The sequence below is a fragment of the Myzus persicae genome, unplaced genomic scaffold (assembly GCF_001856785.1).
Source record: "Myzus persicae strain clone G006 unplaced genomic scaffold, MPER_G0061.0, whole genome shotgun sequence".
Classification (NCBI taxonomy): domain Eukaryota; kingdom Metazoa; phylum Arthropoda; class Insecta; order Hemiptera; family Aphididae; genus Myzus; species Myzus persicae.
In genome coordinates this window covers 186,206-212,501 of record NW_019102476.1, presented here as the reverse complement: position 1 = coordinate 212,501, position 26,296 = coordinate 186,206, and the positions used below count along the sequence as shown (strand labels likewise).

The 26,296-nt window shown below is 27.8% G+C and overlaps 5 protein-coding genes across 8 annotated transcripts; 3 read left to right on the top strand and 2 right to left on the bottom strand.

Annotated features, from left to right (window-relative positions):
* Window positions 1-3,679: 3,679 nt before the first annotated feature.
* On the bottom strand, window positions 3,680-7,281 carry LOC111032246 (ATP-dependent DNA helicase Q1-like). The gene is made up of 12 exons (XM_022312518.1): window positions 7,263-7,281; window positions 6,819-6,983; window positions 6,546-6,725; window positions 6,183-6,313; window positions 5,589-5,763; window positions 5,365-5,531; window positions 5,172-5,305; window positions 4,834-5,029; window positions 4,551-4,705; window positions 4,130-4,308; window positions 3,875-4,057; window positions 3,680-3,819 (listed from the first exon to the last, which is right to left on the bottom strand). Exons 1-12 carry the CDS (start codon window positions 7,279-7,281, stop codon window positions 3,719-3,721), a joined length of 1,785 nt encoding a protein of 594 aa, XP_022168210.1. The 3' UTR covers window positions 3,680-3,718.
* Window positions 7,282-8,156: 875 nt separating this feature from the next.
* On the top strand, window positions 8,157-10,761 carry LOC111032259 (surfeit locus protein 1). The gene is made up of 7 exons (XM_022312532.1): window positions 8,157-8,365; window positions 9,248-9,352; window positions 9,418-9,539; window positions 9,602-9,793; window positions 9,853-10,026; window positions 10,132-10,275; window positions 10,638-10,761. The coding sequence occupies exons 1-7, from the start codon at window positions 8,300-8,302 to the stop codon at window positions 10,711-10,713; spliced, it is 879 nt and encodes a 292-aa protein (XP_022168224.1). The 5' UTR covers window positions 8,157-8,299; the 3' UTR covers window positions 10,714-10,761.
* A 260-nt stretch (window positions 10,762-11,021) lies between these two features.
* Window positions 11,022-22,708, bottom strand: LOC111032248 (G-protein-signaling modulator 2). Of its 3 annotated transcripts, XM_022312522.1 has the most exons (14): window positions 22,481-22,708; window positions 22,155-22,365; window positions 21,973-22,064; window positions 15,530-15,762; window positions 15,245-15,380; window positions 15,025-15,167; window positions 14,131-14,254; window positions 13,947-14,062; window positions 13,710-13,876; window positions 13,225-13,322; window positions 12,966-13,160; window positions 12,660-12,737; window positions 12,448-12,595; window positions 11,022-11,763 (listed from the first exon to the last, which is right to left on the bottom strand). In XM_022312522.1, the coding sequence occupies exons 1-14, from the start codon at window positions 22,691-22,693 to the stop codon at window positions 11,414-11,416; spliced, it is 2,304 nt and encodes a 767-aa protein (XP_022168214.1). In that variant the 5' UTR covers window positions 22,694-22,708; the 3' UTR covers window positions 11,022-11,413. The 3 variants fall into 3 exon arrangements, with proteins under 3 accessions (XP_022168214.1, XP_022168212.1, XP_022168213.1); XM_022312520.1 differs by lacking the exons at window positions 21,973-22,064; window positions 22,155-22,365; window positions 22,481-22,708 and adding an exon at window positions 16,790-17,102; XM_022312521.1 differs by lacking the exons at window positions 21,973-22,064; window positions 22,155-22,365; window positions 22,481-22,708 and adding an exon at window positions 16,790-17,102 and having other exon boundaries at window positions 13,005-13,160.
* LOC111032249 (ubiquinone biosynthesis protein COQ4 homolog, mitochondrial) lies at window positions 18,250-20,532 on the top strand. Its single transcript, XM_022312523.1, has 8 exons — window positions 18,250-18,967; window positions 19,056-19,233; window positions 19,315-19,411; window positions 19,505-19,607; window positions 19,685-19,814; window positions 19,873-19,966; window positions 20,036-20,216; window positions 20,398-20,532. The coding sequence occupies exons 2-7, from the start codon at window positions 19,074-19,076 to the stop codon at window positions 20,199-20,201; spliced, it is 750 nt and encodes a 249-aa protein (XP_022168215.1). The 5' UTR covers window positions 18,250-18,967; window positions 19,056-19,073; the 3' UTR covers window positions 20,202-20,216; window positions 20,398-20,532.
* Window positions 22,709-23,668: 960 nt separating the features above from the next.
* LOC111032252 (lipopolysaccharide-induced tumor necrosis factor-alpha factor homolog) lies at window positions 23,669-26,123 on the top strand. Of its 2 annotated transcripts, none has more exons than XM_022312526.1 (4): window positions 23,669-23,815; window positions 24,051-24,167; window positions 24,235-24,394; window positions 25,627-26,123. In XM_022312526.1, the coding sequence occupies exons 2-4, from the start codon at window positions 24,065-24,067 to the stop codon at window positions 25,730-25,732; spliced, it is 369 nt and encodes a 122-aa protein (XP_022168218.1). In that variant the 5' UTR covers window positions 23,669-23,815; window positions 24,051-24,064; the 3' UTR covers window positions 25,733-26,123. The 2 variants fall into 2 exon arrangements, with proteins under 2 accessions (XP_022168218.1, XP_022168217.1); XM_022312525.1 differs by having other exon boundaries at window positions 23,670-23,815; window positions 24,061-24,167.
* The last annotated feature ends 173 nt before the right edge of the window (window positions 26,124-26,296 follow it).

Here is a 26,296-nt window from a genome sequence, read left to right as displayed (position 1 = left end):
TACGTCTTCTTTGCCCGTAAAGTTAGCTGCTCCCGGATGTTTATCACATATCAATATTCTGATAACGTAGGTAACCGCATTCCTGCATAATCTATTGCCTAGTCATATCTTACAAGGAGCTTTAATTCAAATATTCATTTTTCAGATAATATAACTCACAGGATTCAAGATGGACGAATAAAAATTTTCATAAAATATATTATTAAGTATAATAATTAGGTATAATGCAATTAAAAAACATGTGAAACATTTTTAATTATTTTAATATTCTGAACTAGTATGAATACCTATGGTTCCGTAAGAAATGATTATATTATAAATAGGTACAAGCTTACAAATATCTCCAATTTTACACCACTGTTAGATTTTATCATAACTACTCTTACCTTTTTGTAACTATGTATTTTAAATGTTTGAGTAATTTAACTATGTTTGCATTACACAATGTATGTACGAAAACTAGCAACATTATCATTGCATGGGGTGTACACTTTATTATGTTGATTCAGGCATCAATAAAGTGCTATAAACATAAAAGTGATTAAAATATTGTAAAACTATGATATTCGAAAATTATATAATAAAAATAAAATACTTACTCATATACAATCACTAAAAAATGTGTCTAAATCTACAAAAGGGGCTTTACAGACGATTAATTCAAATCACCTATAAGAGCAAAGTTTATACTATCCGGCAATCACTAAGTTTATACATAAGCAAATACTGCTAATGTATTTTAATATAATTTAGGTGCCTAACTGAGCAGGGGATGTATCCAGTCGGGGCCACTGGAGCTTAGGCTTCTCGGCCTTCAATGTTCCAAGTTGGGGGCCCACAGCAGGGCCTGTATTATTACATTACACAAATATATTGAACATTTTTTTTTATCATTTAAATTATAGCTAGGTATGTTGAGTATAATTTGTTTTGAAATATGACAAAAAATAAACAGTTTTAGATTTTATTTTCTTGAATAATATTGAATTACATCAGTCATTGTTTTTTAAGCGGCTAGATATAGGTGTAAAAATAAATTATCATAACTTGTACGCAGTAATTGCTGCACATGCTGTGATTATTATTTTTAAGACATCCACTATCTTATAGGCTTCGATGATCTATAATCTAACGATGAATTACATTTGTGAGTCATTCCGTGGTCGTCTCCTAACGATACTAAGCAATATTTTTATTATAATTAACAAATACAGCATCAGAGTTTCTGAAAGAAAATAAAGCTACAGTACCCAGGAAAGACTTGACATCAGAGATAGTAAACTAGTATAATAGAAGAAAGAAGGAAGCCTCAGAATGGGACTACGCTTGAACATAAGAGAAAATACAGGGAACTAAGAAATATTGTAATGAACATCCGAAGAAGCAAAAGAAAAATAGTTAGAGGAAAAATGCAAAGATATCGATGAGACCTGGTAGTAGAGATGCAGCGTACAAATCAGTTAAAAAGTTCTTTAATGATTATAAACAAAATAAGGGTTCAATAGAAGATAGCAACAGAGTAAATATTTATGAGAACATTCTATGGAAGGAATATCTAGAGCAGCTATATTATAAGGGACTAAAACTCACCGGATGAGAAATAGAACATGAAGAAGTACTGGAAAACGGGTTAAATTATGGTGTAATAAGGGGAGAATTTGATAAAGCACTTATAGGGATCTTAAAGGAAGAAAGCCGTAGAAATCAACAAAATCCAAGCAGAACTTTGGAAAGAATCTGGCGAAAAAATGTGCAGTGAACTTTTTAAAATTATAAAAAAAAAAATATTAACTCAGGAGAACTTCCTCTAGACTTTACGCTAAGTGTAAGAGTATTCCTATCTCAGAACAACCGGCATCAAATGTGATCAATACCGTACAATTAGCTTGCTGACACATGTGTCAAAATTACTGAAGATAATTATATCAAGAATAGAAAATAAAATTGAAGTCATATTGTCAGAAGACCAGCGTGGGTTCAGAAAGTGCATGAGTACAAAGGAAGCAATACTGATATTCAGAACAATCATTGAGAAGAGAATTAGAAAAGATAATCCTACAAACATAGCTTTAGTTGACATTGAAAAAGCGTTCAATAATGTCCACTGGTCAATAATGTTCAAGATGCTAAAAAGAGCAGGTATAGACTACACTGAAAGGAGACTACTCTTTAAGACTTTAAATTATACCAGAAGGAAACGGGAATTATACAATTTGGCAAAACTGAAGAGGCATGCATAAGAAAATGAGTAAAGCAGGGTTGTACTCTCTCACCTACCATATTCAATGATAAAACCAAGAGGCGATTGACATAATTAAAGGGAAAATACATTTGGGTCTAAAGATAAATGGCGGGAAAATTGATATGCTACGGTTCGCAGACGATATCACAGTAATAGCTGAAAACGAAGAGGAATTGCAAAGAATACTGAGATGTGTGGAAGAAGCTCTGCTCAATGAACTGAACATGAAAATTAATATAAAAAAGACCAAAGTTATTGTATGTAGCAGGAAATTAGGCCAAAAATACATCTGCAAAACCATCAAGCAATAGAGCAAGTAGAAGATTTCACATATTTGGGAAGCATAATAAGTGAAGATGGCAGAAGTAAAAGAGAAATAATAAAGAGAATATGCCAAGCTAAGATATCATTTAACAAAAAAAGAGGACTTTTTATTTCAAAAAATATAAGCATACCTACGCTTTAGGATAAATCTTCTGAAGACATACGTAGGTATGGAGTTTAATGCTGTATGGAAATGAAACATGGACAATTGCCAAAGAAAAACAGAAAATAATAGAAGTGTTTTGAGATGTGGTGTTACAGAAGAATTCTTTAAAGAAGTTGGACGGATATGATAACAAACGAGGAAATACTTGAAAGGATATCTAAACGAAGAACCCTTATGAAATAGTATCATAAAAAGGAAAAATGAATGGATTGGACATGTACTGAGACATGATGAATTTCTGGGATTAATGATAGAAGGCTGTGTAGAAGGTAAAAATGCTAGGGTATGATCAAAAAAGAAGTGCATACAAGATACAACAATGCTATATTGTGTTTTCACAATGTACTTTACTGCCATACGCCGTCTCAGCTTAGAATCATTTTTCGTAAACAATTATTTTATACATTTTAAGAGTTCAAATTGTACATCCATTGCAGTGACCCACACTACATCTAATGTACAGAAGAGCAGTACCCACTTGCCCATCTTTTTATACATTTTCAGCATTTTTAATTTTGACCTCCCAAAAGTACTAACTAAATCCAATTTGTTACCAAAAACAACCTTCAATGCTGGGTGTCATAAAAACTGTCATATCCAAGTTCCAAGTTATGTTATTTTCATATTATATTTTTGTATAGATTGTAAAAAAATTTTCTAATAAGTAAAAATATTGAAAAAAATAGTGATAGTTAGTGATCTAACCATTTTCCCAAAATTGTTGTACACGAATAATGATCTATTGACTATTAATGAATTAAAATTTAATATATCCACCCTAGCCTAACCTAACCCTAATGAGTAACATTAATACAAAGCAAATGTATGATTAAATTCTAGTATCCTACTGTGCAGCAGGAGCAAGTATCATAGTTTTTATTTGTATTATTATTACTTTTAAATAAACAATAAAAATATTTAAAAATTTTAAAGAAGCATATTCAAAATTTTTTTAAACAAAATTGCATTTATTTACTTTAAATAAATTATTTTGATTTAAACTTTTTCAATTCTGGTTCACCGGTTTGTTCGTGGGATATTTCCATAAAGATTTTATTTTCTTTTGTCACCTTATATTGATTTGGACCTATAAACAAAGATGATTTTAACTAAAAATATATGAAATAATAATAAGTAATCACCTTTTTTCATGTAAGAAATAGTGGAATAAGGAGTAAAATGAAAATCTTCCATTAAATATCCCTGTACAATAAGTTCACCGAGAATCATTTCGGCCCGTGTTCTTGAAAAAATTGGAGACTGTACATCAAACAGCAATATTTTTTTGTTACCTTTACCATACCAAGTGTCTAGTAGCATTTGAGCTATAGAAAATAAACAATTAAGTTTTAAAATAGTTTTAAAATTAAGTTTTTTTATTAAAATTTAAGACATACCTGTAAACTTTGTATCATTTTCTAAAGCCGCATTTAATATGCTATACACATCTAGGCAATATTTATTTATACAAATACTCTTCACAGTTTTAGGATTACAACAATTATCACACATTGCATTACAATCATTTGATTCCCATGATTCATCAAAATGAGTAGATATTAATTTGCGTCTACATCTATAAGTTGAAAAGAAAAAACTTAAATAAGTCAACAAGGTAGTCTTATGAACAGAGGCGCCAAAAGTTGGTTACACACTTTTACTTACAGCATACTTCATATGAGTAATAACATAATTTATGGTATTGTAAGGTTATTTCATGACAGGTAAAGGGTAGTAAATGTTGTTTTTTAGAATTTTATTATATGTTTTTCCAACTACAGTGCGCCTCTGGTTGCAGTTAAATATCTTTGAACTTACTCTTTTACATTTAAACAATATTTTATGATAGAGTACAAATTAGGTAACCCAGTCTGTGTTGTAAATACCATTGTGCTTAATTTAAACACGTCACTCAACTTAAAATATAATAAGCAAGTAGAAGGTTTTCCATCTCTTCCTGCACGCCCACTTTCCTATTTTAATAAATTATAAGTGTATTGATAAAACATATATAGTTAAACGTTTTTAATTATATCTAATGTAAATAAAAAATAATAATGTTGGGTTACACATCAAATTATCAATTCTTTATTTTTCTTACTTGGTAAAAATTTTCTATTGATTTTGAAAGAGTATGGTGAATTACAAATCTCACATTTGGTTTATCTATACCAAGACCAAATGCAATAGTAGCTACTACTGCTTGATATTCACCATTCAACCATTTGTTATGAACTTTTGATCTTAGAGGTCCTTCTAGTTGGGCATGATAAGCACCAACTCTACATCCATGTTCTCTACGTATAATACATTTAATGTTTGTTTAAGTCTTAAATGTACAGAAAATAGAATATTTATTCTATTATGAATTTAAAACTAATTTAGTTTCTTAGCTAAAAATATAAAATAAATACATTTGATTATCTAAAACTATATTACTTTAAATCTTTTCGTAAGTTTTCACAATCTTTAATAGATGTAGTGTAAATAATGCCTGATTGATTCTTGAATTTATTTTTTAGCAATGAAGCTAATTCATCCACACATTTTTTACCTTCAGGCTTCAATTTAACCTAATGAATAATTTAAATTGTTAAATAAAACTTGGAGCCAAATTATTAATACTATATACTTCGTAATATAAATTTGGCCTGTTGAACGATGCTTTTAGTAAAGCACATCCTTGTATTTGTAATAGTTTTTGTGTATCAATAATAACTTTTGAAGATGCAGTAGCGGTGAGACCCAATATAGGGATATCAGGAAACATTGGTTTGAAAATTGTTAAATGTGTATAATCTATAACACAATTAACATTAAATTAAACGTCACAAAAAATAACTTAAAATAAAATACCAGGTCTGAAATCATGTCCCCATGTTGTACAACAATGGACCTCATCTATGGCTATTCTTGATAAATATTTCAAACTATGAGCTTTTTGTAATTTATTCATAAATGTTTTACTTTTAGCAATTCTTTCTGGGGTACAATATACAAGTTTTAAACCTGATTTAATGTCAGTCATCATCTAAAAACAAAATATTTTTCTTTAAATATAAAGGTAAAAAAGAAGGGAAGTAGGTTAACCTTAACCATTCTCCTGTGCAGTAGGTATAATAATTTATGTTAAAAATTTCAAGTACCAGCAAATAACATTTTTCAATTACAATAAACTAACTGAAAACATTATTTTTTGTTTAAATTTTAAATCTCAATTTTCGTCCAAACTTTGACTTTAAATGTCTATCAAATAAAAATTGAACCCTCAAAAGTACTAGCAAGGTTTTCTTAGCCACCAAAATGTCTATTGAAGCATTTTTTTTTACTGTTCCAAAAGATGATGATAGAAGAAAAAACACATTATTACACTAACATCATTAGAAAATCAATACATGAATTGTTCCACTTAGAATATGAAATACCAATATATAATAATTATATTAATACCTGAAATAATGATTTTACATCTTCTTTTGACGAATAAGAACTTATCATTTTAGCATTAACATCAAGTTTTTGCATTTGAATTATCTGATCTTCCATAAGTGATACCATAGGAGAGACCACAAGAGTAAAACCTTGTAAAACAATAACTTTATAGAAATCATTTTGGATAAGTAAAAAACAATATATTATAAACTATAAAAATTAATTATATCATTTAATGTGAAGCATAAACATCAACATTTTTTTGTACAAAATAAATAATATTTTTATAGATATACTGAGTTACTTTATAAAAACAATCCAGAGACTCTGAAAACAACTCACAAAATGCAATTATATAAATTTTAATAGTTTAATAGGTACCTTGATCTATAAGAGCAGGTAACTGATAGCAAAGAGATTTCCCTCCGCCAGTTGGCATAATAAGTATGGCATCATGTTTTGATAATGTAATATTAATAGCTGCTAACTGCTGTGAACGAAAAACGTCCAACTTAAAAACAGTTTTTAAGGTATCTTGTACTCTTCGATGCCAAGGAAAATCTACAAAGAATAAAATTATTTAATTATAAAGAAATTATAACATAATTCATATTAATATATCATTGGTATTTTGTTATGCTAAATTTCTAATACCTGTGTGGGTCCATTTATTCTGGTCACTAATAGAGTTAGTTTGTTTTTGATAAGATAACTGCTTCAATTTTTCTTTTTGTTCTAATAATTCAGTTTTACGCTTTTGAAGTTTGATAACTTTAATGTTAATTTCCTTTAATTCTTGTTCAATTTTTGATAGTTTATCTAAAGTTGAGAAGTGTTAAAAATACATAATTATATGCTCTAATACTATGTTAAAATGACGTTCAAATAATATGTAGATGTATTATGTTGTAGTTTAAAATCTGGTTTTAAATACCTAGACAAATATTAGTTATAAGAAAATATTGAAAAAGAAGAATTAAAATACTTCTTAAGCAGAACACTTAATTTTTTTAGTTTCACAAGAAAATTATAGCATAATGAATACGAATTAATTTTGGAAAATAAAATTGAGAGAAGAATGGCTTATGCAGTTATTACCTTCTTCATCTACTTCCATTATTTACTGTTTACTTTAATGACTGTTAATTAATTAATTAATATTTACAAACGATAAATAATTTAAAGTATTCAACAGAAAAACACCAAAAAGTGTATAGCTTGTATTATGCAATAGAACACTGAAGAGTGAAGAACTGAAGATTAAAATTTGAAAGTTACAGGCAGTTGAAATTTTGAAAAAAATTGATCTCACCAGGGCACCATGCTTTGATATGATACCATTATTTTATTCTGGTGCAGGATTTAAGATATGTGTATTTAATATACTATATAGGTATCTCATGGTATCATAGGTATCTCGATGTTTTATCTCTAATATTCATGGATCTATCCACCTTGGGTCTATCCCACGGTCTTAGACTCTTACATTATTACGATACTGTAATAGGGTCTATCGGTACTCGGTGGAGACCATATATATTATTAAATAATGTTATAAATTATAATATTATTAAATTTGTATTGGTGACCAAGTTCCACCTTAATTTGATAACGTCTCGAAAAGACTAAAAGAGTCTCACGATTAAACGGCCACAGCCTGCCCTGCCATCGCTTAGGTTGCTACTTAAACCAGTACAATATAAGGATTAGTAATGAATTTTGTTTTTTTTTGCAAAATGTATGTATTATTTTGAACAATGGCCCTTTATAAATTGAGTAGCTTGTACGATTACATATATACATGTGCATATTTGTTGCATATTATTTGCCCATGACATTTCGGGATAAGTACCCCAATTCTGTCTATAGCCATGATTGATACTAACTTCACTGATAACACAAAACAACAATAATAATAATCATAAATAAAAAAGATAGTAACAAATCAAAACATATATTAATTATTATCATTATTGTCTATGTTATTATTAAATTATTACCATTTCATTAGCTATATTAGAATTAGATCATTTTAATTTTGTAATTTGTTCTCCTTAATTCTCAACTGCAGTCTTTAGTATCCATTTATATATATATATTAGTACTCAATAATTTGGAAGTTATCAGAGCTCAGCATGATTTGTAGAAAATATTTTTCAAATTGCTTAGTGAAACAGAATTTTAATCCGTCTAAACTATATGTAAGTTGATGTTTTTTGTTGACAGCTATTCTTTAACCTATTATTATGAGTAGCTTTACAATATTTCAGGCTAAATATTTATTTAACAGTATGAGTAAATTTAAAAAAAAAATGTTCATGTTCATTTTTTAAAATATGATTGAAAATGAGAAATTACTACCTATTGTGCAATATAAAATAATAATTAAAAAAAACAATTGTTGTAAAATCAGATTGGTTTTATAATTTCTCTCAATAAATTAGCATGTTCACTGCGGATGATGCTAAATGGCTTTATTTGACATGGTTTACATAATATGCTGAATGACACCACTTGGTATCGTGTACTTTGTTATTAAATGCACTACAATATGGTCAGTGTTATAATAAAACTTTTCATTTTTTGTTAACGTCTCCTCTAAGAACTAATTCATAAACATATGTAAATTGTACATAGATTTTTTAATTTTTCAATTTTTAAGATTTTTTTTAGACTCTAAATTTTTTCAGCATCATAGAATAAATTTGAAATTGGAATTGACTTGTTCAATGTGTTTTGCTTGCTTGAATTCTTTCACTAATTAAAAATAATAAAATTAAATGTATTTAAATTATAAAATTAGATATTATAAGTATCCTTAAATCTTGACTCTAGCTGAAACGTTATACTACTTTTCTTACAAATATTTGAGGTTGACAGTTACCCACAATTCTACAGGCTCACTATATGGTATATTTAAACTTAAACTGTTAATAATTCAATTATCTGTCAATGTAATAAAATTGTAAATAATAAGTAATAATATAACACTGCCCTAGAGCATCTTCTCAGCATTTATTAAAACTATGTAGGTAATGTTTTATAAATTATGATCATATATTTGATCTGTTTTAATTGTTTAGCTAATTTGTATGACCAGAAATTCTAGTATGACAGCTAAATCAGTTGAATTAAATTCATTTAGTCGAAGGAAAAAGAGTAACACAGATATTGGATGGATTTTACTAGTAAGGTTAAATCTTTTTACTTATAATTTATTTGTATTAAATTAAAAATATGCTTTGTATATAAGGTGCTACCAATTTCTGCATTTGGACTGGGTACATGGCAAGTCAGACGAAAAATATGGAAAGAAAGTCTGATTGAAGAACTCAAAACTAAAACTAAATTTCCTGCATTGGACTTTCCTGAAAAGTTAGAATCTTTTCCTATTTGATTATAGTTAAATATCATAAATAGTTTCATAATTTTTACAGTGATGAAGAACTTAAAAACCTTGAATATCGTAGAATAAAAGTAGTAGGTGAATTTGATCATTCAAAGGAGTTGTACTTAGGTCCTAGATCCTGTTTAACTGATGGTGGAGCAGAGAATACCAATGGATTGTTTTCTGGATCTACAAAAAGTGGTTATTATGTCATCACACCCTTTAAACTGTCAAATAAACCGTAAGAAATGTTTTCATTCATTTTGTTCTACTTCTATTACTAATAGTAATTGTTTTAAGTTTCTCAATTTTAGTTAACCGTGGTTGGGTTTCTATGAAAAATAAAAACCCTGCATCCCGAATTTCTGGCCAAGTTGCTGGTGAAATTGAATTAGAAGGTGTCGTACGGTTAACTGAACCTAGACCTCAATTTGTATCAAAGAATGTAGCAGACTCTCGTTTTTGGGCATATAGGTATATTATTTATATATTTAAATTTAGTTGGTTTAATATGCTTAAAGTATTTAAAAAAGATTAGTTCATTGAACTAAATGTATTGAATGTTGTCTGTTGTTGTAGAGATTTAGAGGCAATGTCAAAATTAGTTGATAGTGAACCTATTATGATTGATGCTGTGGTTGAATGTAGTATTCCTGGAGGTCCCATTGGCGGTCAAACAAATATTTCATTGAGAAACGAACATGTTTCTTACATTATTACTTGGTAAGGCAATTCATATTATTTCACATTTTTAAATCCATCTTAATTATTTATTCTAATTTGGATTGAATCCCAGTTTTTGTATAATTTATCAAATTAATTTAGGTTTTTTGGGGGTTCATAATAGTAATATTAAAAAAAACATAGGCTGACAGACCATCTGTTTCTCAGAATAATTTTTTGTGTACAAGGATATATTATTGTATTCAGATTTAAGACATGTATTACAGTGATTCACTTGCTCCTTGCATTCTATTTTGAATCAGAGTATAGATCATATAAATATTGCAGATATTAAAATATTAAAACTTATAATTTTTTATATGTATGTGTAACAAAATAAATTGTATTATTAATTATTACAGGTATGGTTTAGCAATTGCAACAGGATACATGTGGTATGCAAAATATTCACATGCATTAAGATCAATTATTAAATAAATACTATTAACTTATGTATCCCAGTCAAAATATACATGCTAAACATAATATGAGGTACTTTTCATCAACTATTTGTTTCACAATTTATATTTTATTATGGTCAAATTAAGAACAATAGATAGAATTTTAAAAAACTAAACTTTATTATGCTTAACTTATGTATTAACTATTATAATAATATTTTGTTTTGCAGATTATATATATTTAAAAAAAAAATGTATTAAACATTTGTATTATCTAATCTAATTATTTTATATTATGTCTTATTTAAATTAATATGGCATAGAATTAGTTAAATATAAAATGTATAATACTATTAGAATATTAATGCTAATTTCCAATTCTAAAATTAACTATAATATATGAAAAATGCTCATAGTAAAAGCGTAATCTAAGAATGATAAAACTATATTATTAAAATAATAATACAACAAATAATAGTAGCTCATCTATAAAATTAATTATTTGTATAAATATAATAGATAGTCAGATAGTCAATAAAAAAGATAATTTTAATACTAGAAACATATGGTGGACATTTTTATAAATTAGCATACAATACAGAATATAGCAATACCAGAGAAATATAATTATACAATTATGATTTTCATAAAGTTAAAAAAAAATCCAAAATGAAGACAAAAAAATATTTTTATAATATACATAACCTGATTGTTAATACTTAATAACTTAACATACTTTAATTTCGTTTTGGCATTGGAACACTTGCTCGTTGGTCTTCCATACGACCCGATTGAAGGCGCATAATTAATGTAAAAAAGTCTTCATCGGGTACAGTTGGTCCTCGGTTTGGTGTACGTTGTGACTCTCCATCACTGCTAATGTTGGACACAGGTAACTCACTGCGTTGATCTTCCAGTCGTTCCCCTTGACATCGCATAAGAAGTTCTAAGAAGTTATCATCAGGTTCACTATCTGGTTTTGCAATACCAGGAAGTTGGTCCAATTCTACTCTTTGTTCATCCATTCGCTTACTCTGCATACCTGCTATCATGTCCAACAAGTCATCTTGACTTTCAACATGTCCGCCTAATAAAATAATTATGAATGATATAATTATAGGACGACTAAATTGAATTTTGCACTTAACAATTAACACATTTAATTTTAATGAGACTAAATATCAATTAAAATAATTAAACTAATGTAATAAAATAGTTGGTACTCAATAATTATGCATAATATATCATATTCAGAAATTATCTCTGTTTGTATTATAACTTACACCTGAATACAGAGAGTTCCATTTAACTTACAAAACGTAATAACTATTTGGCTGAAACAGAGGCAATAGAGTGTATAATATTGAAACAAACTTTCAAAAACCCAGTAATTGGAACTTGGACACAAAATAAAGTACCTATAGTCAGAAAGATTAAAATGCATAGTAATAATATTGTAAGCTACCAGAACGGTGATCGGTCAATCTGACCATATGTTTGAACATTTTTTAGTGAAATTTAAAAAGCAACTATTAATAGGACACTTGTAACACGCACGTGCGTCTCCGTCTTATCAATGCATAATATACCAAATTTAACATTCAGAAATTCCAATTTTGTGTTGTTAGCTTAAATATTAATATAAAATTCAAAACTTAAAAGTAAGAATATTATCTGTGTTTTCTCGTTGGTTTTGAACAGTATTTTTATTTTTAAGTGAATTATGAGTATGTAAAGTATTCAGTTAAAAGTAAATTGATAAAATACTGACCAATTTGGGAAATTAGTTTGTTCGCATTTTGATTTTCTTTATCTTCTAAATTTCTTGAGGAACCAAGAGTACAACGTTGATCATCCATTCGCCCAGCTTGGAATCGTGACAACAAATCAAAAAATGGATCATCTTCAGTTTTTTCAGACTATTTAAAACAATAAAACAGATATGAATAAACATGATAAATGAAAAAATACATCATGTTATACCTTTTTGGAAACAGTTGATGTAGACTGATAAATCTTGTCGTTGGAGCTGGGTACTTTACCTTTGTTGTCTGGAGTCAACTAGAATTATTAATAAATAATATTTTAAATCAAATTTTTAGTTATTGACCAAACTTAAAATAAAAGCATTTGTATTCGCAAGCTTTAAACTACTTGTTTACTTGATATAACATCATTGTATGCCAAAATGTTTTAACTGAACACCATAAAAATGTAATTAATGCATTATGTTTACATGAAATACAATGACAAACAAAAACTAGACACACATAAACATGCACACGCTACCTTAAGTAAATCAAGCTGTTCCATGCTTTGACGTCTCACCCGATAACGTCGTAGTTGAGGTGAAGGCTGTGTGTTAGAGATGGTATCCAACAATTCTTTACTGTCTGGTGAAAGTTGTCCATTTGACATACCCAAAGATTTTTTAATATCAACTATATTTATCTGTGCAGTTGCCTGACCAACTGTATCACCAATCTAAATAGAAATAAAAAAATTGTTATACAATTGTAACTTGTACAATCAAGTTATTAGTATTTACTTCTTTTGATATTTCCAAGTGTTTAGAAGCAAAATATAATGCTTTTTCATGATTTCCTAAAGCCAGATTTACATTTCCTAAACTCCAGCAAGCTCTTCCTATAATTGAGATAAAAATGAATTCAATATTTAATTTATACAATTACCTAAACACATTTTTATTACATTATTCAGTTTAATTAAAATTAACATTGAAATAAATTAAAATTCATTTAACTATACTCTGTCTTGTATATTAGAGTAACTTAGGTGGCAACCAAGTATTGGTCATACCCTTAAATAAACCAGTATTTGCCGTCAGTTTTTGTTTCTAAAGATCGGCCATGGCCAAAAATTCCTTTACCGTGTAGTCAAGGCAAAATTCAAGCTTATTTTGTATAAGTGATTGTTAGAACAATTAAGTAATGCATCCAAGAGATTCCAACAATTTGCAGTTTAAAAAAAGATAGGATACTTATTTTACAAACATTGTTAAAAATGCTTTACCTTCGCCAATCCTATCATGTAATTTTTGTGCTATGTCTAAATGTCTTAAATGGTAATCGACTGCCGTGTTATAATCTCTCAATAATGTATAAGTATTTCCAAGACTATAACAAGCTTGTGCTTCAACTGCTCGATCTTCCAATTCTTGAGCAAGGATCAATGTTCTCCTAATTTAATAGTAAAATTACTATTTATCTAATTTTTGATTATTTTAGTAGGTTAATTTTTTAATTTTACTTATAATGATCTGCTGCTTCTTCAAATTCACCAAGAAAAACATGAGAATTTCCTAAATTGCTATTTGCTCTGCGCTCAGCTGATTTGTCACCAAATTCTCTAGCAATTTTCAATCGCTAAACATAAATAAAATTTAGATTGTGATATTAGCATATTATGTTTAATAACCTTCAAAAAACATTACCTCTTCATGATATTGAATGGCTTCTTTAAAATTACCTAACAGATAGTAGGTATTTCCTAAATTACCACAAGCTCGACCAACAGCTGCACGATCATTGAGCTCTTTCATTAACTTTAAATTTTCTCTGCAAAAATTTTCATAGTAATATTCATATATATTATTTATTACCAATAAGCTTTTACTCTTTTAATAAAAGATTAGATACAATATAAAAACAAAATAAGGAACTATTGGCTATTGCGACTTCCTCTAAGATTTTCCATAAACATAATTCTGTTATTGGAATAACCACAGGGGGTTAACCTTGAGTTATATTATTTTAAGACAATTTAGGTGATCTACAAGACAAAATTATACAGTAAACAGTTCTAGCCAACAAAACTTAAAGTGTAAATTATATGCTAACAAATAAATTCCCTTTAACATGCATAGATACCTAATTCTGTTTTTCTTATAGGATTGAACATTTCAAAAAATCTGTTTCTTAATATTACGCTTGCTTTTTTAGTGAAATACTATTTTACTCAATACTCTATGCAAAAAAAGTCACAACAATTTTTATGTATCATGGTAAATCCTAGATTATTTTAGATGAAAATTAGCTTTACTGGCTTTATGCTCTACACTTCAAGTTTAGTTGGGCAGATCTACTTCAATTATTTTGTCTTGTAGATTACAAAATTGCCTTTAAGTAATATACAGGATAGATCGAGGGAAATAGGCCAAAAATATATAGACATAATTCTATTTTTAGCCCTTTTCCCAAAGCTTACCCTGTATATAATACAGTTTTAACCAATGTTGGTCGTAATAAGATAAACATGTTAACCAGTAAATTGTAAAGGTAGTTATAATTACCGATAGTAACTAATATGATATAAAAATACTACTTACTCATAATATTTAACAGCTTGTTCAATGCAAACTTTTACTTCTTCCGGAAACTCCCCTGGATCTTGCTGACCTACTCTTCCTATATGTTTGCCCTTAGCATGATACACATTCCCCAAATTGTATAAGGCTCGTCCTTCACTTAACTATTAAAATAATTAAAACCATTTTATAATTTAACAAAAAAAAATTAATCAGATGAATGCATAAAAGTGATACTGACTTTATCTCCCAATTCTCTTGCAATTTCTAAATGACGTTTACAACAAATCATAGCTTCATCAAAATTGCCCATTACTTTCAAAGTATTTCCCAAGTTTCCACTAGATTTGGCTTCACCTGGTTTATCCCCTAGTGTTCTAAATAAAGTATTTAAAAACAAGTATTTTAAAACAGTTTTATTGTAATATTTTAATATATTAATACAAATTGACAACAAATCTAACAATAAGGAAAGTATTTTTACTATTTTCATTAAGACTAGTAAATAAATATAAAATATAAAAACCTTGCTAAAGCCAAATCAAGCTTATGAAAGTGCAATGCTTTTGGATAATCTGCTAAATAAAAATAAGCATTGCCTAATTGACTGTATATGGCACTAAGAGTACGTAAGTCATTAGTTCCTGCTTGAACAGCAGCTTGGAAGAATGCTACCCCTGAACGACAGTCTCCAGCTTTGCACAGTCTTTCACCTTCCAGAGCCAATTCCAAACACATGTTGCCAGCATCTCTAGGGTTCTACAACAGTTTAAACTTGAGAATAAATGTTGTTAAATAAAATAACAATTGTTGATTGGTATAATAGTTAATTATATTAGTAAATATATTTTTATTACTCTCATTTATGAAGTAGGTACTTTTGCTTAATATTCATTAACTATATAGATATATAGGCATATAGCACTGGTTACGTATACCAAATACTAAATGCACTTAATCGATTTATTTTCAAATTATGTTAATACAATTGTTTATAAAATTAAAATCATAAGAATTGTAAACTCAAATTTGTCTGAGCATATAATAGATTCAGTGGCGGTACGTGTCTATTTGCAAAACCTACCCAAACTCAAGAAAAATTGAAAACATAAATCATAATAATACAACTAAGTACCTGTAGGGTTATTATGTTTAAAAATATAAAAATTCAAAATAAAAGAAACGACCAGGCGATTATCCGCGGCAGAACAGTATCTGTATGTATAGTAGGGCAGACTTATGCAGTAGAGCACACAATCGCTGTGCACATTTATACAATGAAAAAATTAAAACAAGTCAAAACATGCAATTCACATTACAATGGAATTGATGTGCACATCATCAATCAATTCGTTTTCAGCGAATTATTTTTGACATCTTCGCCGCACTTCAGCATTATAATTTATTTTTACTCCATTTACACACTGTTATACTCTGATTATTAGTTGATAATGTCCATTAACAATCATTTAATACAACCTATTAAGTATATTATACATTATGCATATTGCATAATATTGGTTACATTTTTTAGGGTGTGCACTACTTCATTAAAAACCAACGAGCTGACACTGAATAGCTTGGATGAAATATGATTATTATATTATGTTGTGATAAATATGCATTACATTAGTGCACTGTAGTTCTATTGTGTATCAAGTCGAACAAAATAATTACCTACTAATTGAGTATAATGAGTGTTTATTTACAATAATATTTATCTGACTGACATCAATTTAACATAATATTTAAAATTATTTATACTGATGTGGGTCACTTGACTTACTTGATCTTCTGAATTGTCAGACATTTTAAGTTTCAGATAGAATAGTTGTTCACACTATGATCAAAATACAATATATAAACATTTCATGTCAAGTGAAAATAAATTTTAATCGTTGCATTAATGAATAGTTACAAATTTTAATTTTAACTCAACCGTAACACATATAAGATTCAAATATATAGTATTTACTACCAAATGTATTGGACCAAAATGTAATGCCTACAATTAATATTTATTGTTATTAATTAATAACAGTATAACACATATTATTGCATGTATATGGTACTATTATATAGAATTTGAAAGAAGAAGTAAACAATAATTTTTAACCAATTATATTAAGACGATAACAACTCGTTGATAATATCAACAAATCGGTATGGATCTAAACAAAAATGTGGATGAGGTCATGAATGGATCGTAACAGGAAAAATGTCTTACTGTCCATGACGTCATTTTGACATATTTTATCATTGTTATCAATTACCATAATAATAGATAAGATAATATCTAAAATATACACAGATATATAAAACAATATAATAATAATATAATAATTTAATATATCTGTGAAAATATACGATAGTCATTGGAGTGGCGAACTGGCGACATATTGAAGAACAATTTTTAAAATTTCATTGTGTATAATGAATAATCTACATGATGGCTAAACGTTTAAAGTCCCTACAAACAATATTTTTTTAATACCAACTAAAAATTAGGTCGTTAATAAATGAAGAGGTACCTACCTAAAATTGTTGTATTTTGCTTCAATATTCAATTTTACTTAAAATTTGAAAATGTTCTTATGCATTTTCAATATTCATTAAGCAATAAGAAAATGTATGAGGAAACTTGTATCAGCTTTATTCAAGTTTTTTAACTAAGCATACAATTTTCTATTTATAAAAAAAAATTTAAATGTCTAATGACAAGATAGGCTAACCATAAATCTAGTCTAAATATTTTGAAAATTTCATAGTCTAGAGAATGATACGTAATAATCAAAATAACATGTTTCAAGTTTCTAATAGTAATACTTTTAGAATTACCTACAATTAAAAAACAAAAATCGTATGAAGATAAATCTTTATTGACTTTATTCCTTAACCCAATTTCGTTAAGACACTCACAAAAGGTGTTCATACAAGTATACCTAAGCTGAACTTTTTTGATATGAAACTTCTTCAGACGCTGCTTTGCCGCTTTCCATACAATCATTGCTTGTCTAGTCTAGTAGTATAAGGTCTTTTAAGATAAATTAATTCATAAATATATCTTTAATCGTGGTAACCGCAAGATGTATCAATCCACCTTGGGCCAATGTACATTTTTATCAGTGTCAAGGTCAACCATAGTTAATACAATGTATTATCACAGAATAAAATTAATGGTCAAGGTGGTTATATGAAGGTGTAAACAGGGAAAGTCTAATTGACTGAACCACAGACTATTGGCGATAGAAAGCTTTCAGTTCAGTCAATTACACTTACCTAGAAAGCTCTCTAGACTTACCCAGTTACCCTTGTATGAGACTATTTTCATATTGGCAATAAAAAGTGTAGGCCGTTACGGGGCCGCTTTGTATAATGTTATTTTTCCACGAGTCAAATTACAAACCACTCCCCGCCGGCATACAAATTGATAAGCTTTCTATCACCAATAGTCTGTGGTTCCACTGGTTCAGTTATTCTGTGGTTCAGCTTCAGTCAATTAAACTTTCCTGATAGAATCTTACATGCCGCGATATAATATACTAGATCATGATAAAATATATTTTATATATTAATTTATTTTGTTACTTTATCAGGTAGTAGATTATAGTCTTGTACCTAGACAGTGTATAGCACAACTAAAACTAGCAGGTTTAATTTCATATTTTTATTTTTCACTCATAATATATTACGGTACTACTTTTAGTACCTGCATTGTGATTAAAATACTACGATTTAACTTAAATATTCACTACGCTGACCTTAAGTCTACGACTTCGTGCATCGAACAAAATGGCAGAATACAGATAAGATAATAATAATTAATAATACTGTTGGCTAACTCTAAGCTGTCAATATTCAATTAAAATAACGTTAATCGTGATAATTAATATCAATATATTATCATATTGAATAGAAATCAATACAATTGGTTCATTTTAGTGCAAGAAATTTAAATTGAACAGTAAGAAAACTAATCTTTTAAATTAAAATAATTATATTGTAATTGCAAAGGACTATAATCAATATTATATATTTTTTTTAAATTACAGTACTTATTGAAATTCAAAATGTTGAAAAAAAATATTATTTTAAATAATCAAATGCACCGACAGATGTCTGATTTTGTAACTCAATATAATGAAAATCATATACCCACCACACCGCTCCAAAAGCTATTATTATCAATCGGTTCTGCAACTGTTTCATTGCTTGATCCTCGAAGAGCAGGTAATAACACTTACAATTGGAAAACTACTATTTTTTATAATATATATTATTGGTATTTTTGAAAACTATATTGTATTTTAGATATGATTGCCACTATGGGAGAAACTACTGGAACACATGCATTGAAATATATTAGAGATAAAATGATTAATAATCCCGAAGGCAACGAAATATTACAGTATATAGTATATAGTATAAAATGCTTAAAATTATCCAGATATTTCTATTCCATGTCTTATTGGTTATAATTGTATGAAATACTTTTTTGAAGGTTACAACCACGAATTAACACATCAACAGTTGATCTTGGAAAGTTAAAATATATGCCAGAAAATACTCTCGGATATGCTTACTTTAAATTTTTAGATCATAATGTAAGTTAAAATTTTTTTTAAGCTTTTAAGATTATATCAATGAAATGCTAATAAAAAAATGTTTCATTATTGTCTAGAAAGTAACTCCAGACTCTCGAGGATCAGTACAATTCATTGATGACATTCAATTGGCATATGTGATGCAGAGATACAGAGAAGTACATGATTTATTTCACACTGTATTGGGAATGCCTACAAATATGTTAGGTATTGTTTTTTTCTTATTTATTAAATATTTATATATATAAATATTAATAATATTTAGGAGAAGTAACAGTAAAGTGGATTGAAGCATTTCAGACCAAGTTACCAATGACTTTGACTGGAGGTCTTTTTGGAGCTGTACGACTTAAACCAAAGTAAACATTTATAAACTTAATTTAGATCTACTCTAGTTTTCAATTTAATACCTACTTACATTATTTTAGGCAAAGAGAACAGTATGTAAGACATTATTTACCATGGGCTATTCAAACTGGACTAAACAGTAATTTTATGCTAAACATGTATTTCGAAAAAAGATGGGAACAACCAATAGAAGAACTACAAAAAGAATTAAATATAAAACCTTTAGAAATAATTGATTTAAAATAAAAATTGTTGCTATGTGTAAGTAGTGTTAACAACTTGTTTTGTATTTTTTTCTAGCTTAGTATAACTTAATTCTTATGACTTAATCAACATTTGGAGCAAATACAAATTCTGTAAAACAAAATAAATATTTATTAAATTTAAAGAAAAAAAATAATGTAATAGGTGCACTGACCATTTTGACCTTCAAATGTTTTAGGCTGAAGTTGAGCCATGGGAATTTGTTCTGTTTTTGTTGATTTTATTGTATTGGAAATAAGTTGAAGTTTTAGAGACTCGTACTTGGACTAAAATTTAAAAAATGATTCTATAATAAACTGATATTTAATATTGATTTTGTATTAAAATTGCTTCTTCAACATTGTTTATTTATATTTTATTGAAAAATAAATAAAATTGAAATACTAAATACCAATGTAAAATTATTTTTTATGCAGTTTTGGAAAATATATGGCATTATAAAATGTACACAATATGCAATGAATAATATATACTATACTATAAGGGCAATTCACTGGCAACCAAAACTTGTAATATATAATACAAATTATAATTAAGCCAAGTAAGGTTAACTTAATCTTAGAATGTAAAACAATACTTATGTTCATATTTTTATGCTTTTTAGTAATTTATGCCACTATAAGTCTATAACTACATACATAGCCACCATGTAGACAGTTGCCTGGGTGCCTGAGCACCCATTGAAACTAGTTTAGAATGCTGAGGAATCTAAGGAATTTTCACTGGGTGACAGTAAAACATATTCTCAAAATAAATATTAAATTATAGCAGTGATGTAACTGGATAAAAATCTAGGCTAAGCAGGAAAATAATTTATTTACCATAATCAAAACCCTGATCTACCTCCATAAGTTTATTAAAACTCATTTTATGGTATAGAAAAAATTGTTGGTAGCTGGGTACCCATTTTGTTAAATGGTATTAAGAACCTACATAAGATTTCATATCAATACATATCAACAATATAAACGTGCTAAAAGTAGTTTAAAAAAGTAACTAGTATACATATTATTCACACATTTAAATTATAATGCATTCTTTCTTAACTTAAGAAGATACAAAGATTTGTGTTCTTGGATCATCTTGGTGGGGGCAAAATGATACCTTTGCCCTCCAAAATAATGCCACAGAATTATTTTTATGCTCGCCAATCATAGTTATTAAAAATAAATATTAATGCTAGAAAGTGGAATAGTAAAAGTTAATGAAGATGAGTTATAATTTATTTAAAATAAGTGGTGATTTCAAGGAAGATCATTACTTCATTATTTTTTTTACAGGTAGCATAAAAATTGTGTAGCCTAGTCTTTCAAAATACAATTAACTATGTGACAAAATATTTTCAATGGGCGATATACCTGTTGCCTAATTTACTAGTTTAAAAAATGTACTAATATATCTGAATAGTTTTTAGGGTTTTTTGTTAGGTACATTAGATTAACTAATTATCAGACGCTAACCTTTAATTTTGATATTCTAAATCAATTTAAATTATCATGGTGGTATAATCCAAATTATTAAGAATGGATGGTTAAATCTTTTACATGTTATTTTTTGATAAGGGGAAGGGGTTTTGACTTGGAGCACCCAATGATTTTTTTAAATCTTGGCATCTATGACTAAACATATGTTTACGATTTCTATTGCATATTGCTTATAAGAATTTGGTATAGATAGTAGATAAGTATAGATGTTAAATCCTTATATGCATAATAATTAATAATATATTCTGTTAATTTTATTTTATTATCACCTGAACTTGATGTAAGATTCTACTCTTTTCTATAAGCTTCTCTTCTATCTCTTGAGTTTTTCGTCTTTGTAATTCAGCATCTTTCAAAGCTGCTATAAATGTAATTGTACACTAGTTATAAATAGGCAATTGCATACCTATATATTATATTTGTAGTCATGTATTCCTAAATGTATACTTGCACTCAGATTTTTTTGTTTCAATTAAAATATGTTTTTGAAACTGGTACTCCATGGTTTCTATATTGATTTTAACCTGTTCAAATTTTGCTTGAAGCCTTTTCATACTACTAGTCTGAATGATTTTTTCTTGGGTCATTTGGTAATTCCAAAAAGACACTGCTCGTAATGATATGTCCATTACAACTTCTGGTCTTAAACCACATAATATCATCTAGAATTTAAAAATAAAAAAGAATAAGAAAGCCTAAATTTACAAATTTTAAAATAAGGAAGTGGGTAATTCGTGAGTACAACTGTATAAGGTACTCAATAATTAGAATACATACAGATTTAAAAGATTCATCTGGATTTAAGTTTATCTGAACAATGTCCAATCGTCTATTAAGGACTTCATTACAGCAAGGACATTTTTTTTCACGATTAAATGTCCGACTACCATCGTAGTCGCAAAATATGTGTGAGCAACTCGTTACCCACGCAAATGTGTTTAAAGCCTTGCGACATTTTTTATAATTGCAGACTAAATAAATTTCTGACATTTTTCAAATATTAATTTGATTGTTTCAACAATTGCTTCCGGTTGCAAGGAATAACGATTTTACAATATATTTATTTTTCACAATACAGTCACTGTCTACTCAGTACCCATTAATATATAATAACCACGTTTGTATAACCACCTAAACCACGACGGTGGGATATTATGTTTATATGCTATATTTTGGTTTATTGCGGTAACATTAAACGTGTTAACCATACGGTTAACGTACCTACACGAATAATAAATAGCTTCACTGCAATTAGTGCAATTACATCTATTCTGTGCAATTACTGCCTACCGTTGACTACCACAGCACCACTGACGTACTCGTAGTTGCCAGTTGGTAGTTCGTACAGTGTGAATTTTTAAAAGAAAATCCCGTCTGTATGACTGGTAATATCAACTATGGTAATTGTAAGTTAAAGTGGATGTACGGGAGTAAGGGACTACGGGATTTTATTGTATTAACAATCAACTAAAGTCAGTAAGTAAGTTGTAGACTTGTAGTTTGTAACTGTTTGGTTTCCCCCTACATTCGTATTATGTTTAAATAAATTAAGTGTACAATTATCGTAAATTCGTAAATATCAAATACTTGACATACGATGGGTAGATATTAGAGCACGAATTAAGTTATTACAACTTATTAACTAATTGTTATAAAAGCCGACTGGCATTAATTAATAAAATAAATAATAATAAATGTATCCTAATTCGTAGACAAGAGGTATTTAAAATATATAAATTTATGATGTAGAGAACTAGAGAAGATTTGTCTGTGATACCGTATACAACTATTACAACTGAACAATAATTAATATAGTAGAAGTACCTATAGAACTGTAAACACAGAATAACTTATTCTGTGCCGTACATTTGAAATTAATACAAACGTTGGAAGAAATAGTTATTATGTGCGTATGTTTCCATGAACGTGTCTAGAATATATATTGTTATCATTATAATATATTATGATTAGGTGTATATTGTGAATGCGAATTGTGAAATTACCATGGAAATTACTCAAATTAGTTATTACTTTTTTATGTAACGATCAAGTTTCAGACTTCTATAAAAACTAATTTTAGTTATAAATTATTGGATTATAGATTACGTGCAGGTACAGTATTTTAATTGTGTTAATCCTAAATGCTTTTATGGATTTTTTAATAATAGAAAGTGTTCAAAAAGATTTGGCCTATAAAATTGCTCTAATATCCCGTTTTATTTGACCTTAATGCCCAAAACGGAAATCCATTAGCTGTATTATGTTTCGAAGTGTATTTGATATATTTTAAAATTGTACACACGTAATATAGGTATTGTTATTCATTTATTTTGTTAATGATACCAAGATATTTATAGAACCATGAGCAGCACATATACACCAGGCACTGTTCCGACAGCACCATATGGATGGAATCAGCAGACAAGTGTTTCACCTGCAAGTCCTTTCACCCCACAACCCGAATGTAAGTGACTATCATCCAATTACATTAATTTAATTTAATATTTTGAAATTTATCTTATTTGATTTAGTTGTGAAAGCACCATATGAGCTTATTACCACTGTTGTTCCTGTTGGTCCCCATAGTACCCGAATGGTCTGCTCCAATTGCCGAAAAGAGATAACTACAAAAATAAATAAGAAACCAAGTTCAATGGCTTTTATATCCAGTTTATTGTTGTGTGTGTTTGGGTAATAAACAAATTAATTAATTATTCTTATAATTTTAAATAGGTATTCATTTTTAATTAGATTAAAATGCACTTAAGAGGACGCTTCAAAGACATGTGTTGTCTTAGTCTTATAAATGTGTAACATAACAAATGCACACTCAGTAGTAGTACATCATGTTTAGCTTATCTAGCTTAAAAATTAGAGTGAATCTATGACGTAACTTGATGGTGAGAACATTATTTGTGTTTGTATATGGGTTTTTTACAATAGTTCAATATTTTTAGCAGTTTTGTGTATTTAATATAGCATATATTAAAAATGCTCATAACTTACTTAAAAACTGAATTATCATAAAAATAACCCCATTCACAGATTTTTTATTTCTTCACCATCTTGTTTCATAATAACTTGTTGACCCTAATTTTTTAACTAAGAAGCTTAATGTTATCTACTGAGTGTATATTTTTTATGTTACGCGATTGTAAGACGGCTGCAACAAATATCTGTGTAACATCCTCATTAACATGCAAGTTATTTGTTTATTTTATTTTTTCTAACTTAAAAGGACGTTATACTTACATATTGTGTTACCCCTGTCTTACCAACACTCAGCATACAAATTGTATATTCAGAATAATTAATTTTATTCTGTTTCTTTAAAAATAAAGTGGATTGGCCTATTATAAAATTTTAGAATATCATCCATATAATATATATATATATCCTTATAATTATTTTAGAGTATTATCCAAGGCCCCACTTATACTTTTTAATTCTAATGTCAAAAATTATGATAAAATGGATTATTTGGAACTTAAAATTTGGTATGTTATATTATGTTTTATAAGAAGAAAACAACACATTGGTGTTAACCACAATCATTTCTATATTTCCATTATATTCTATTACAGTCTTGTTTTACCAATGTTAACTTTCAATTTTCATAATAAATGGCGAACTTTAATTTAACTTTTTTTTTAATTTTTAAAAAACAACGTTGATTATCACAGTCAGTTTTTTGTATTTTTGTTTTGTTTATAATATTTCAAAAGATAACGGGTGATCCTGATGTACGTTTATAATAATAATAATATGTATCCGTATTATTATTATTATACACACATTCTTATTAGTTCTCTTTAGAAGAATGTGTGTATAATAATAATAATTCGGAAGAGATAATAAAACCTTTATTTTTTTAATATAATTCAAGGTTTTTAATGATGACTCTATTGATTAATTTTTTTCAGATGTTTTTGGGGTCCATGCTTAATACCGTTTTGTATGGATCAATGCTTAAATGTTGAACATAAATGCCCTAAATGTGAAGTTTATTTAGGGCAGTATTTACGATAGGTTGTGTATAATTTTTACAAAAATCTTATTAAATGTTCAAATTAACAAACTTACAAAACTTAGTATACTAATGCTTACTCAAAAAGGCAGCTTGTTTGATGTATTCAAAAGACATTATGTATACTTACTAACAATTATTGTCTTCAGTGACTTGTAATTATGTGCCTTAAAGTATTATTGGAAGTATGAAATCTCTAAAACTACTTATAAATTAAACAAATTTTTAATATCACATTAGAAATTTAGTTACCTCATATCAATATTAATTATAAAAGTTCTAATGTTATCTGTTTATATTTTTATTATTTTATATTATTATATAATGTGTTATTTGTTTTTATTATACTTATTAATTATTCTTGTTATGACTAATAAAAAAAATTTCAAAGACTATTTTATTAATTTAATACATACAGTTATTAGGAATTTTAATTTCTATTATAGTTAGTTATAGTTCTGTGCATGTACAATATAGGCTAGAGAGTTTACTTTTGTACATTTTGGGTTCTAAAAAAAACATCAAATTTCTTCTTTAGTTTTGTTTTTTTTAAATATACCGTATCT